The 13,963-nt window shown below is 53.2% G+C and overlaps 2 protein-coding genes across 2 annotated transcripts; one reads left to right on the top strand and one right to left on the bottom strand.

The window, feature by feature from the left end:
• Window positions 1-57: 57 nt before the first annotated feature.
• On the bottom strand, window positions 58-1,683 carry BESB_060880 (putative proteasome (prosome, macropain) 26S subunit, non-ATPase, 9; the record flags this gene model as incomplete). Its single annotated transcript, XM_029364502.1, has 3 exons — window positions 58-443; window positions 870-1,124; window positions 1,587-1,683. The coding sequence occupies 3 exons, from the start codon at window positions 1,681-1,683 to the stop codon at window positions 58-60; spliced, it is 738 nt and encodes a 245-aa protein (XP_029219210.1).
• Window positions 1,684-9,364: 7,681 nt separating this feature from the next.
• On the top strand, window positions 9,365-13,406 carry BESB_060870 (uncharacterized protein; the record flags this gene model as incomplete). Its single annotated transcript, XM_029364501.1, has 8 exons — window positions 9,365-9,445; window positions 9,714-10,613; window positions 10,768-10,812; window positions 11,048-11,241; window positions 11,550-11,779; window positions 12,260-12,447; window positions 12,631-13,008; window positions 13,350-13,406. The coding sequence occupies 8 exons, from the start codon at window positions 9,365-9,367 to the stop codon at window positions 13,404-13,406; spliced, it is 2,073 nt and encodes a 690-aa protein (XP_029219209.1).
• Between the last annotated feature and the right edge of the window lie 557 nt (window positions 13,407-13,963).

The raw sequence follows: 13,963 nt of genomic DNA, 5'->3' as shown, positions 1-13,963 counted from the left end.
TCGGGGGCTATGGCTTGGCATGTGTATAAAACACGTAAGGCCAGATTGACAACTCTACTACAGCATCCCTTGTGTTACGGGTGTAAAACGGCATCCCACGAGACCCATGCCTTCCCATGTTTGAGGTACGAGCTTCAGATGTACCATATCACTGTTTCGGAGGAGTGTGACACAGAGATTTTCTCCTTTGTGGCTCTCCACTTCCTGCCGAAGCTTTCGGAAGACTTCCTCGACGCTTGTGCAGCCGCGTGCGTCATCTTCGGCAACGCAGACACTGGGTTGACCAGGCGCATCTGCAGTTCGTGTTACATTCGGATTGCGGATGAAGACTGAACCAAGTTGGAGAACGAGATCTCCCAACCTGAAGCCAGCCGTTGATGCGGGACTCTTCTCGTGCAGCTCATCGATCTTTGCGAACGGCACGTACGGGCACAATTCCAAAGCTGTAGGCCCAGCAAACAAGTCATCACACGTGGGAGAATATCCGGTATAAATAACGTTCGACCGCATGCGCACGGATATTGCTGAACATGTTTCGCCCTCCTAAGAGAGAAGCAAACTCTAAACTACTGGCGCCTGATTGCTTGTCGTAACAACACAGGGGAACCACAAGCTGCCGGAGGTTTCCGAGGACCTCTGTATTAGTCCACGCTGCCGCTACAATGTATCGGACGCTCTATGGAACAGCTTTTGCATCCCTGTGGCATTGCGCTGTGTGCCGCATGCACGCCGGGACAGGGACGCCCCACTGCCCGAGACCCACAGACGGGTTGCTTTCACTTGTTGCGTGTGCCTCTGTTTTGAGCCAGCGTACTCCTTTGCAGTCCCGGCGATGTATCACCCCATGCTAACTCTCTTGAAAATCTTACCATATTCAGTGTCGGCGGAAGCGGACGCCCCAGTTCTGAGGTTCTTCGTGCGGTCAGCCGACTCGCCACGAGGAACCGACACGGCACCCTGGGCGTGCAAGGCAAGCAGTTCTTTTTCGATCTGTGAACGGATCTCTTGATAGTCGGTCTTGAGTACAGCCAATCGGTGACGTGCCCCACGAACGGCGTACAAATCGATATCTGCCCGAGGGAATCCCTCGACGTCTACCAGATTTCCAGTCAAACCCGGCATACCTGCAACACACCGTGTCGCACCACGAACCCGAGACATTTTACTGCTTATGGGAAGTCTTATCTCGCAGGATGACGAATGGATTATTCCAGGTGTCACAAAAGCGATTAAAGGACTCTTTCAGCCAGTTTCACCCCCGCCAGCGTCCCAGCGCTGTTCTGCTGCAGAAACCGGTTATCAATGGCCACGCAGACCTACCCAGGACACAAAAATATTCGCACGCCGCGACACGGTGGGAGCGATAAAAAAGTTTTGAACCAAACACAAATTTCACTGAGTTCATTTTTCTTGATCACTCAGCCGCTATATGCCACACACTAGTGGGATAGATAAGTAGACGGTTTCCGCGTTCTGAACTGCTGCACTAGTCATCATTGTCAATAGTGGACAGCTGCGTGGCGACATTATTGAATACAGAAAAAAGCGAATGAGTAGCCCCGTCACCGGCCTTCACGGAAACTAACCTGGTTGACTGAGGAAGTCTGCTAAGGCCTCCATTTCCTCCTCCATCTTCTTCTGCCTCACAGCCAAGGCCTTCAACGTCTCAGCCGTGTCCGTCATGAGCCCTCACTTATTACGTCGCCAAAGTTCACACCCAGGGAAGAGAAACGGGGGACGGACGTCGCTGCCCCTGCTTTTCGCGCAGCACGCAATGAAGGCGGGCGCTTAGCGAGTATCTGTTATAACGTTAAGCCGACTTTCGATCGCCTGATGCACTTTCAGTCACATGGCATCATTTCATCACAGGATCGGACACGGGACCTCTGTTGATCCTTGCAAACACTGTCACAGCATCTATTCAGAGCAAACCGCGTGGTCCACCTGACAGCGTCATGTGATGACGGCCGAAAGCCAGCATCGGAGAAGACGAGCCGGCAGAGAACCACTGAGACACAGTAAACCTGGACGTCCGTCTTTTCTCACCAGATATGGTAGAGTATGTCTCTCCTGGCTCGCAGACACAACTTCAGGGAATGTCATCGAAGAGTAATCTTCCAAGAGGTCACAATTTCGCCGAATACGCACCAGAAGCAGTGCACGCGTTTTGTGTCCCCAGGGCTATGCCGAACTAATCCGGCTTACGCGAAATCGCCTGAGCTCCCTTTCGACACATGAGGACCGTCCTAAGGAAGCTGATACAATTTGAAAATATCGCACGCGAGAAAGATGAGTTATGTCACCGATTCTTGGTGCGTCACTCCTGATAAGGAAAAGGACGGTGCGAGCGATTCGCATCAGCAAGAATAGTCGACGGAAGCCATGTAGTGCATGCTTTTTTTTTCAAGATAAGCCTTGGAACAATGCTTTCCACATGTCGCAGGCCGTCGTTGCTTCTGAAGCTGTCTAGTCGATGAGACGGCGAATTTTTGAAGACATCAATCGAAGAGCAATGCGTGGTGGCATATTTGATAACTCGTCTCGATTTGCCAGCCAGATATCTTCCAACAACCGCTTCTGCAACCGCATGCGCTTCTAGCTGTACGACTTGACAGCCGTCGTCGTCCCGCAGCACCGACGGTGGCACAGTGCAATACAAGAACAGTAGCCGGTGGCACTTGGTCTTTAAGTTAAAAAATATTCCATCAGGCTCCATATTGTGTGGCCGTAATGCGGTGATACAATTTTGTCCTAACGCTGCGACGCTATTCGTTTTACCTTGGGATCACCGTGGAAATCATGTTGCCACCGCTGTCTCAAGACACGGTCTCTGCTTCCGTAGCAGCTAATTCGGTTTCGCTGCTTCTGTGTGCTTGATCCACGAATTGCAACGACACGAAACACTACGTTCTGAGGGGAAAGAAGACATGTGTCTGTGAAGATGATGAATCAGTGGTCGTGACGATTCGAGTGGCTGTGTGATACGGCGTCTCCGCGGCTGAGATGACAGACGTACACAAACACGCATTTCGGCATTCGTGTATTTCCCTGCTGTGGCAGCTTCGCAAAAGCGTTTGGAAAGAGCTTTCCGTAATATCTAAGAAGTTGCCGGGCAGGCGGAAGAGAGAGTGGCCAGTCTGTTCCCTATATCGGCACATCCTCTTCGTGACGGTCACCGGCGGAGAACCGCCGAATACTATAGGCAGGTAAGTTGGCGTTCCAGGTAACGAGCTTTCCCTTGCGTAATGTTGTCGCCATGTGGAAAAGCGCGGGGATGGGTCAGATGATGGAATTGTCATACGACATTTGCCTTCTTAAAGCAGGGGGACAGGCTAATCACACGGGGGAAGGACCCGTCCTTTAGCGCAAGGTCCTCAGCGGGACAGAATCGCCTGTGTTAACACGCTGGAGCACTGCCTTAGCAACACAGGGCCCCGTCAGGCGATTGGGTAGCGAGGAACGCGAGCAAGTAAGCCTTTTTGTGCACTCCTGCACGAAAAGTTGAGCAGCCGGGAGTACACACAAGGCAAAAGAAGTAATCGGCGGCCAGGACTCCCGGATGGTTCACAGGATAAACTGCCTGTTATGTCCATATTTGCCGCCAACTTTTTCGCTTCGTGCCCCCTAGATTCCACTTGCTAGCCTTCGATCAAAGCCTGGATTTTGACAAGTAGCCACCCACATCAGTCAGTTTCCCCGCCTTTGTAGCTCATACGAATGCCCGAGAACGTTGTCTAGGGGCGTAGTCGACTTCAGTAGTCTGGTTGGAGCCTTCTGCAAGTGCCTGCTGGCCTTCCCAGTATCGACGTGGCGAATAGCACGGGAGTTGAGTTTGTGGTGGCGTCCTGCTATCCAGAAACCGGTCACTACAACAGGGGGTGTCGCGACCCCTCTCACCCGGTTGCTCACAGCCGAACATTGCAGTCAGTGGGCACAGGAATCGTAGCATCGCCTTCCACCGGAGACTTAAAAATCTGAAGCGCTGCACTGCAGAGAGCAGCTGAGCACCTAACGAGTGATTCAGCTCCCGACTGCATCCCCAGGGACTATCCAATACTTGCCAGGTGCAAGGCACAATCCTTGCGGCTTGCCTTTCAGACACCCGTTCATGGCGAACCTCACAACTCACTCGGAGTCGCCCATCGCTTCCTCCAGGGTTGACCTACTGTATTATGGCTGTGGGCCACGCCGGTGTAATTCTTTTTTGGGTGTTGCCTCGGGGAGGCGCTCTATCTTACGTGATAAGGAAAGGTCTTTGAGTGTATGGGCCACTAGCGGCACGGAGCGTTTTGGCACTCGGGGACATCCACGACGCCTCAGCTTGGCTCATCAGGAATTACTGCCGAGGGCTCTAGTTACCGGCTGCTGGACTCGAATGCACACGTTTCTTCGGGTGCGTGAAGGAGGACCGATGGCTCCACGAAAAATTAGTGCTCTTTATGTAGACCTACGGTCCCTGCTTCGCAGTGTGAAGACCAGTCTCCCTAAATGGTTTTTGCATGTCTCGCTGAGGTTCTTGGGGCCCCATTGCATGGCTCACGCCGTGGCATGCCAAGCAAGGCGTGAGAATCGCGGGGCTCCCAGCATCGAGGCGACAAGAGTGGAATAGAGGGTATCTAAGGCTGTCCCTTGAAATTTGCGGCATGCAAGTTACTATCGGTGTGTTTACCTTCACACATGCAAATTATGTTATGTATGTTGGTGCCCCTCAGCTCTTTGGAACCTGATATGCCGTGGCACGGCTAGGCTCGTAGATACGGCGGTGTACAGGGGACGTTGCAAGGGGGGGAGGAAATCGAGAGGGAGGCCTCCTTCGAGCACGAAAAATTCAGAGTTCTGCGTTTGTTCGCTCGACCAGAAATAAATCAAATGATTATGCAGACAATACCTTGAAAAAACAAGGCTTACAGCGAACCTGTGCGCGTCGTGCAAAACATGCTGCGGAGGTGCAACATCTTCGTTCGATAGAGGGAGGATACCAGAAAGTACCCCGTCTATTGCATAGTGCTGCAGCCCACCATGGAAGTAAAACCACTGTTCACTCGGGTGGTGTGTCGGTTGTGCAATAACAATACGGCACAATCGGATACAGCACAGACTAAAGTGACGTTGTCGTCTACTCATGACAATTTCATCACGTACGTGAGCACACCGGGCTTGCTGTGCTCTCATTACAAAGACCAACGCCGTCTTGATATCTATAGAAGACGTAAAATGATGCAATAGTGCGATTCTTCATCGCCTATTACGGCGGACTCCCTTTCGGTTCCTGTCTCCTGTAGAAAGCAAATGAGAGCACATCACAGTTCGAAGCAACAGTGCACTTTCATGGTTCCTCGAACACTACCATCGAGCGTATCTTGTTTCAGTTGTCATTTGATGACAACTACCCGTCCGCAACGCAACCTTGCCAGCCTGTTCTGTCAATAGAAAATGCTCCGTCCTACGCTAGTCTTTGGAGCGTGCTCATACCATACTCACGTATCAATTGTGAGGAGATGGAAAGTTCCATGAGGCATATGCTTTGCTGCCGCTTGCTGGGGGTGGGTTATAAAGGCGCACTCGGAGGTTACGTTATCATCTGTCCGTTACCTGTAAGGAATCTGCCGAGCCACGTCTTAGGGCCGGAGGCAAGCCCAAGCCTTATCTTTGAATCAATCAAGGAACTCGTGGACTACGCCCTGAATGGTTATGACAGTTGTTGTTTGTTACTGGGGAAGAGAGGTAAAGTTGAAGCCTACCGGCAGGAAACCAGCCATTTTCTGACATCTCGAACAACCTACGGGAAGGCTTCCAGATGAGGAAATGACCACTGCTGCAATATATGCAGGGACTCAGCCTGATGGTGCAGTCAGACTCGGCGAGAGAGGCGTCTCTTCAAACTGTGGCCAGGCTTTTCCCGTTCTAGAGGCGAGAGGGAGGGACAGTTGACTTTCATTATGATCATGTCATTGCGCGCTTTTGGTGATTCTCTTAACAGGCAGCGACACCGGCGACCGCTTCCTCGGACAAGCCTTCGCTTCTGTTGTGAAGGCAACAGAAGAGAGTTGTTCAAGACGTATTGACAGAAGGCATCTTGACCCTGACGCCTTTACATCTGATGAGCGCGGAGGGCTGGTGTTTGAAGCTGCAAGGCGCGTCAAACCATGTGACAGCGTTCAGAAATTGTGATGGCGTAGATGTACACTGGAGCAATCTGCAGACTGAAACAAGCTGGTCAGCAGAAGTGTGTTTTTAATATATTATGTACCCCGTCGTAGGCACAGTTCAGGCACTTTTAAACCTGGATAGGCTGACGATGTAGGTGCATCATGATATAAAGCATGCCTGCGTTCATCTCTGCTAACAATGTGTATGTGGGCGTCATCCCCCATCTCAGAAAGCCGTCCTGTACTCGCTTGTCTGTTAATATTGCCCAGGCGGATGCTGGAACAGCTGAGTGTGAATACGCCAACAGGCAACCAATCATCGACTTTAGGCGTTTCGTACCTGGAAATATCCCACGGAAGGTTGCTTGACAGATTCGGAGATGCTGCAGAATGTGAAGTACAACCGGCTGCGGCGGCCTCCAGTGATAATCCCGTAGCTCAGTTTCGGGGAGCCTCAGAGTGGCTTGTCGATTCCGTGGAGTCCCTAGCGACGCTCTTCATCGCCAATGCTCGTGAGCTGCATAAAAGAGGTACTATGAGGTCAGCGACTTAGGAATCGGATTCCTTTTTCCATCACGGCTTAGGGGAGCATGCATACACTTGCCGCGCGATCTGCGTAACCGACGCAAGTAATGCAAAGCGGCCAAGTTGGCTGGACATAAGGCGAGCTGGAGATCCGTTATGATGAAAAGGAGTCGGATATGAGTGATGTGTCTTCCAAGTAGAACGTGGCGGCGGAGAACATGAGGCGCTCGCTGGTGAGTGGCCGCACCGAATGGCGGTCTTTACCATCGAGAGGAAGGTTGGCGGTTCAAGCGACGTTCGCCGAGGGCGCTTGGTTCTCCTCGACGTCACATTGCCAGACAGCGATGAAGGGTGAGAGAGCGAAACGGGGAACTGCAACTCGTCTGGAGGCGTACTCCACTTACAGTGGTGCTTAATGAGCAACCCGACCATGGGATGTCTGCTGAAAGACTATCTTTTATGTTTGAGGTGTCTCTTGCAAATCCCATTACAAACACCTGTTCCTTCGACTGAAACTCCACGGACTGCGTTTCTAAAGTGCCGCTGACAATGACAGAGGCCACAACATCAGCACCCGGCTTCAGGGACCGCGGTGGCCTGTGTGCTTCTCGTTGTGAATGCGCAAACGGCGAGCAGCGGAAGTTCCTTGGACAAAGGGGACTCAAAAAGCCATCCACGAAATGATGCGATGGTGTTACTTGAGTCGATGCTGTTCGAGGATCGTGGCAGTCTGTGCACCGTGCAGCCGAAGGCAAACTTGGTGAGCCAACGCTCCGAACGCATGAGGAAGGAAGTTTGGGTTTTGAATCGAGCTCATTCCCCAAACCGCTAATTGTGATACCTCTGTGTTCAGTCAGGAAAGGACGGCGTTATGAAGATGATAATGAAGGCAAGCGCGCTCTTCCCAAGGAGGGGCAACTAAGAATATCCAGATGGCAACACGCGGGACACACTGTTCTGGAGGAAGGAGCTCTGTCGCACGCAGGACTGAAGTCGGCGCCCTGTGTCCCCTGCCGCTGCGTTGGATGTCGTTGTCTGCAGGAATGTTTGCTCCCGGCGTCTCACCGGACAGCTGTGGTCGGAACAGTTTTTGTGTCTGACGTCGGCAGCCCGGACGGCAACCGCCTGATCAGGTGACTGCTCCCAAAACGAACAAATAAATACTGCCGTCGCCACTCCGGGCTGACTGTCTCGTCTGGGCCTGTCGTCCTACGCACGGAGGGGTGTGTGTGTGTCGAGGGGAGGCACCGCTGAAGGAGATAAAAAAAAGTGGACTACAGAAGCTTTACCTCCGTCAACCTGACCCAGCGGCACTTCTATCATGTCGCTTGCACAAGCTTTTTCGGTGTGTCACTCCTCGAATATAGACCGCTCCCGTTAGGAACCCATACAGCACGGAGTCTCTGAGGTTCACCTGTGGTTGGCAGCAGAAGCTGCGCAGAGCCATGGCGGTTGCAAACAAACCCTTTTCTTTAAGGTAAAAGTGGCTTACTTTCAACACAGGCTATTGAAGGCGATGGAGTCCCTGCCAAACAAACCTGCGTGAGTGCAACATCCACGAGATCCTCATTGAAGTTCCTGCTCTTTGGTGGTGCCTCTCTGAGGGTCCCCATTACCGAATACGACGCCCGCCGCCCCCAAAATCAACAACGCGGCCATTCCGCTGACGAGCAGCACTCATGGCACCTTCGTCTGCGCTGTAGAAGCAGAAGCTTGAGTTCGCTGGAGGGCGCCGCGGACATCATTAGAAGCACACTGAGAGCCGGTGTGGTGCTGTTTTCAAAGAAAAAAGAGAAGACCTGCAGTCGCTTAAAGTCCTCGTTGAATGTATTTTCTGTAGGCAATACGCTCTCTTGGCAAAACATGAGGACGAAGCGCGCTGGCTGAAAACTAGAATCGACGAACTTCTTCACGCTATGGGTCTACCGCCGCTGGACAGCGTCCGTTATTCAGAGAGCAGCGTGGATACTCTCGAGAGCCTAAGGACACACTTAAAGTTCGTCAATAAGGACGAAACGTTTACATTTCGGGTTCCTACATGCCTTCTGATTGCCGCCTGTCTTCTGAGGGCATCGCATAGGTGCCTTTTCCTAGTGGCATCGTGCAAGCTCCAATAAAATGTGTGCCCACTGCCTGTGCACAAACCAACTGCTTGTCTCTTGTCACTTCCCTTTGTGATGAAAGCGCATAGAGAGCGAGCGTTTGAAGGGCTGGCGCTCCACTTCACCCGCATCACCTTCATAGTCGTTATTTGACATTACCCCAACTCGTGCGAAGGGCCCAACGAATCAGCCGAGAAATGCAGCTCTGAGGCAGTCTTTTGATCACAGGTTCGAGAGCGGTCTTCCACTCGCAGGGGCAATCTAGTTACTTCCCTGATGTATTGTTTGAAGAACCCTCCGACGCGATTGCCAAGAGCGAGGCTGGCCTCCGTTCATTCCGTTTCCGATGGCTGAATTCCGGCCTGCCATAAAAAAATTGGTGAGCTGACCACTGTGCGGCACACTCCGGCGACCCCGCTCAACTGCATGTTGATGCACGTCTACCGTAAAGACTCCCGCCTGCCGCAATGTTTGCTACCAGACCTGTAACGCCAGAAGGCGAACATGTCAGCTCTGCGAAGGGGACAGGCGGTATGAAGCCTGCTCCAGCAGCAGCGGATGACTTTGAACTTTTCCCGCGTCTTGAGCATGGTGCAGGAGTTGGAGAAGGACGCTTTCAGCGAAGTCCACCCAGAAGGCCTCACTCCTCCTCTTATAAGCCTGATTCAGGTACAGCCGCCCACTTTCCGGTACAAGGCAAGCTACTCTGAGAAGAAGGAAACCCAGCAGATCGAGTTCGTAGTGAAAAACGACTTCGTGTAGAGAGCTGTGTTCTTTGGTTTTGGTAAAGAGTGTTCCTCGGTGGGGCCACTTGGTGTAGCAAGACACTTGCCCCGTGCGACACGGATGAGTGGACTACTGGCAGCGGGCTCTGCTGACAGCAACTTTTGAACGGCGCAGGATTTTCTCTGATTCCTTCGTTGTGTGCTTTCAACAGCGTGAGCGAATGCTGAATATTTTCAGCGAAGGGCTGTTGGAACCATTCACGCAGACCCTGCTCAACAAGGCTGTCAAGACGTGCGCGAACGGCGCTTCGTGCCGACTGCCGTTTGCCGGCAGGTGCTGTGTATGCACGCTTCCCCTCCCATGCGAAGAAATGAGCCATAACTATAAGAACGAGCTAATTCTCCTGGGGCTCTATGAGGATTCGGCCGTGGACGCGGCAGGAGCAGACGGCACTGCCTCACCCGCCGAATACTACACCAGGTCTCTGCAAGTTAGCCTCCGAGAGACCCTGGCTGACATTGGCCTCCATTGCCAACCGCGATCCGGCGCCTCTCACCAGGGCGTGTGGACGTCCACGACAGCCGGCCGCCGACCTAAAGGCGGAAATGTCTCGGCACCCAGCCAGTCACACACGGCTGGGCTTCACAGAGGGTCTGAGTCGTCAACGAAACTTGTGGGCGAAACTCAGTCACTATGGTGTGAAAATGAGTCAGACCGAAGGGAGGCTGTGCCATCACCCATCGAGTGCGACTCAAGCGTTCCAGCTGCTGAAGCCACAGCCGGCTACCGTTACGAAGCGCGGCTGTCCTCAGCAATGACGGGGAAACCATCCAACGCGACGACGTCGCCGACTCTGCCAACGGATAACAAGCTCTCAGGCCTAAGGCGAAGCTATCGAGATGCCCTTTTGGAGCCCCTTCAGCTGCGGTCGCCTCAAAACTCTTCGTTTGCCCCACGGGATAGGCCATCCGGTGACAGAGATTTCTCTCCATTCAGTGTCCTCTATCTGGCAGCTGGCAGCCCGAGAACTCAGATGGATGACACTAACGACAGATTTTTTGCTGGATGCCTTCCGGAGCGTTACCGGCGCGACCGCGAAGTGGCAGTGGAGGTACGGGATAACTCAGGGTTGTTGGACAGCAGGCTTCACCTCCCTCGTACGCATTGGCTGCCCACACCTTCATTTTCGGGTGCCTTGCGCCGAAAACGCACTGTGCGCCAGTGTAGTTTGCTAGGTGGCCCTTTCCTCTTGTTCGCCTTCGCAGTCTCTCGATAATAAGAGAAAGACGAAAGAAGTTGAGGCAGCTCAGGTGAGCGCCGGTCTGAGAGCATCGCCGAAGAACTACTAAGCAACCGAGCGCTGTTCTCGCAACTCAGGTCTTGGCCCTCGCACGCTTGCAGAGAGCGAGTGTATACAGGAAGTGTTCACCGGTCTGTGAGCACAAAGGATACTCCTCCAGTTAAGCAACGGCGGCCCCGGCACATCACGTGGTAGCAGTTTTGTCTTTCTCTATCGCCTTTGATTCTCCAAACGTGCAAACACAGATTGCCAAACTGCTTGCGATAGAAAAGTACAAGGAGCGCAAACTCGATGCCAGACTAAAGGAGCTTCGCGAGAGAATGCAAAAGGAGCTTCAGAACCAGAGCTACCTCCAAGAAAAAGAGAAAAAGCGGGAGCTGCGAAACAGATTTCTTCGCAGACAAATTGAGGAGTACTACCGACAGAGAGAGACAGAAATGTGAGCATTCTCTTCACGTGCGGTAGAGGGCACATTCGCAAGGGCACAGCCATAACTGCTTTACGCCGTTCAAAGAGAGGGCAGGTGAACGCGGGACTGAGTACAGAGATTCAGCGAGTGGATTAGCAAGGCCGAGTCAGCGACACAGCCCTAAGACGAAATGTGCAGCCAGTGCATTTGTGGACGTCTATGGCGCTGCGACCAAGAGCTCTCTCAAGTCCACTGACTTCCGTAGGCGCAAACGACCGACGGAACAGTAGACCAAGGCCGGGAAAGCTGCACAGGTGTTGGGTTGCTGTGTGTTGCAGAACCAAGAAACGAGGGGCGGGGTTTAGGAGAATCAGACAAACGCTACACTTGAGCTCAGAGGACGGCGATGTGGAAAACCCTTCAGAGTTCAGAGGCAAGGCGGTGTTGACAAGAGGGCGAGATCGACTTGAGCGTGGCAGAACTAAAGGTGAAAATGCGCGCGACTCTTGCAACCCCGGAAATGCGTACAGTCGTGGGAGTCCGCCAGCCGCGTGTCCCTACCTCTGCGGTAAGTGTCAAGAAGAGAGCTCTGATAGTCTCGGAATCGCACGGCCGCAAGACGTTGAGCGTCCTGTGACACCGAGGAATGATTATCACCCTGTTCGTTCTCTTTATACTAGACGAAAAACGTGGGAAGCACATCTTTCACTTCTTTGATTCGCCGTAACTTGGACTCTGGGAAACACCTGACCAAGCGGCGTGCTGTGTGATCCTGAAACGGGGGAAAAACGCCGACATTTGGCCGGGGCTACGCAAAGGGAGGTGCAACGGACTATACTCCGCGCTCGAAGCGCATGCTTCCAGATCACCTGTAAGCCGCGAGAACTTTCTCGCTAGCCTCCCCGTTGATCAGAGATATCGCACAGGACAGAGGCGCCGACTAGCACCGCAGATGTGACCTTCCTTCCCATGGTAGTGTGCCACTTCCGGTGTATGCAAGACGCTTTTGCTACGTGGAGAATGTGCCGCACCAATTCGACTACTTCAGACGACTGCAGACAACGGGCTATCCAAGATGCGCCTGTCAAAGCAGCAGATGACGCGCTTCCTGAGTTGCAGCAGGGAGAAGGAACCGCGCCGCTGCAACAGCCCTCCGTCGATCCAGTTTACCCTGGAACCTCACAAAGCCCCGGCATGCTTCCTCACCTGCCGACCGCACCATCGCAGCCGTACCCTGTAAGCCATCCAGTACCCTTAAGATTCGGTGGTGAAGGCAGGCATGGTGTAGGAACTCGCGGTGCTGATGGCCAACTAGGTTGTTTGGCAGGGTTTGCGGGAAAGAGAAGGGAAACCACAGGAGCGGCAAAATGTTTGCAAGACGCTGCCGCATGCTTTCCTTTTTTTATCACTGTGGGGCAGGACCGTGAACAAGAACAGTTTCCCGCGCGCGGACCTAGGGGTACTACGCAGATGCCCGGCGACCCCGTTTGCCCGCCGCCCCTTCACAACGTGCACCTGGCGGCCGCAGCCAATGAGATTGAACACCTGCTTGCAGCGTCGGCTGATGACCTCGTATACGCTTCATCTTGGTCGTGGCCTTCGTTCCAGTGCGGTGGCCTTCCCGGGTACGGTCTCAAGCCAGACCGACTTCCTGACCCTACGTTGAAGACTGCGAGCAGTTTCCCTTTCTATGCCTCGAACCAGCGAAAGCAACCGCTTAAGAAAAGAAGGGTGTCTCAACTGGTCCACGCATACAGCGCGAACAACTGGACGAAGAAAAACGGAACCGCAAGAAAGGTACGCTTCTTCCGGAGCTACGGCTACACCCAGGTCTGCAGAAGAACCCCGTGTGACAGCATGGGCACGACGAGCAAAACTGTGTATGTGCCGTAGGCGCATGACACGCCATCTTGGTCGAAAGGAGCGACGTTCTGCACCCAATCGTGCTGCAGTTCCTCAGGCGAGAACCAGTTAATCGCGGCGCCACTCGGGACAAACCATCCCTCGCCGTGTTACAAAGGGGATTCAGCAAACACGTCAGAGCGGCACGTTTATGGCTTTGAAGAAACGCCAGCCTTCAGTAAAAGAATTAATTACATACGCACTATCTACGGTGGCGGTTTCTTGTCCTTCTACAGGCGAACCAGAAGACAGAGGATGTTTTCACTTTCGGCGCGCGACAAGATACATCATAGCTGGAATACTTCACTATTACAGTTTCAAGCGCGGCTTGCAAGACGACCATGTGTTGGGCAGAACCCCTAGTCTGCAGTTGGCACGCTGCGTTCCACGCGCTGGGCCCTCAGCACTGCAGTGACAAAACGACTAACTGCATCGTGGCTGTGCTGTTCACTCATTAGTAACCCAAAGCAGTCTCGATTCATCAATTGAACGCAAGGGTGCTTGCTTCGCACACCACTCTCTCAACGAACGCCCTTGCCACGCACGCCACAGTTGCCTTCGAAGAAAGAACAGACAGATAAGATTGAGACAGTTCCTGTGCCTTTTCGCTGCCGAAAGCAGGCATCTCTGCACCGTCGCAGTTAAGCAGCACCCCCGGCCATGGTGTGGGCCGCCTCGGCTTTGTCAGTCTTTTGCCTGGAGTGGCTCTGAAAAGTAACCTCTCCAGGTAATCTTTTGCCACTACCACAACCTGATTTCTCGCGCAAGGCTTCAGCGAGGGAGCGCTGCTGGTAAACGACTTTTGGGCACCTTCATGAAAACTCACTCTCCGACCTCTGTTCGGGCTGTA

Source organism: Besnoitia besnoiti, chromosome V (genome assembly GCF_002563875.1).
Source record: "Besnoitia besnoiti strain Bb-Ger1 chromosome V, whole genome shotgun sequence".
NCBI classification, from domain to species: Eukaryota; Apicomplexa; class Conoidasida; order Eucoccidiorida; family Sarcocystidae; genus Besnoitia; species Besnoitia besnoiti.
The sequence above is the reverse complement of the archived record's forward strand: the minus strand, read 5'-3'. Positions and strand labels throughout refer to the sequence as shown.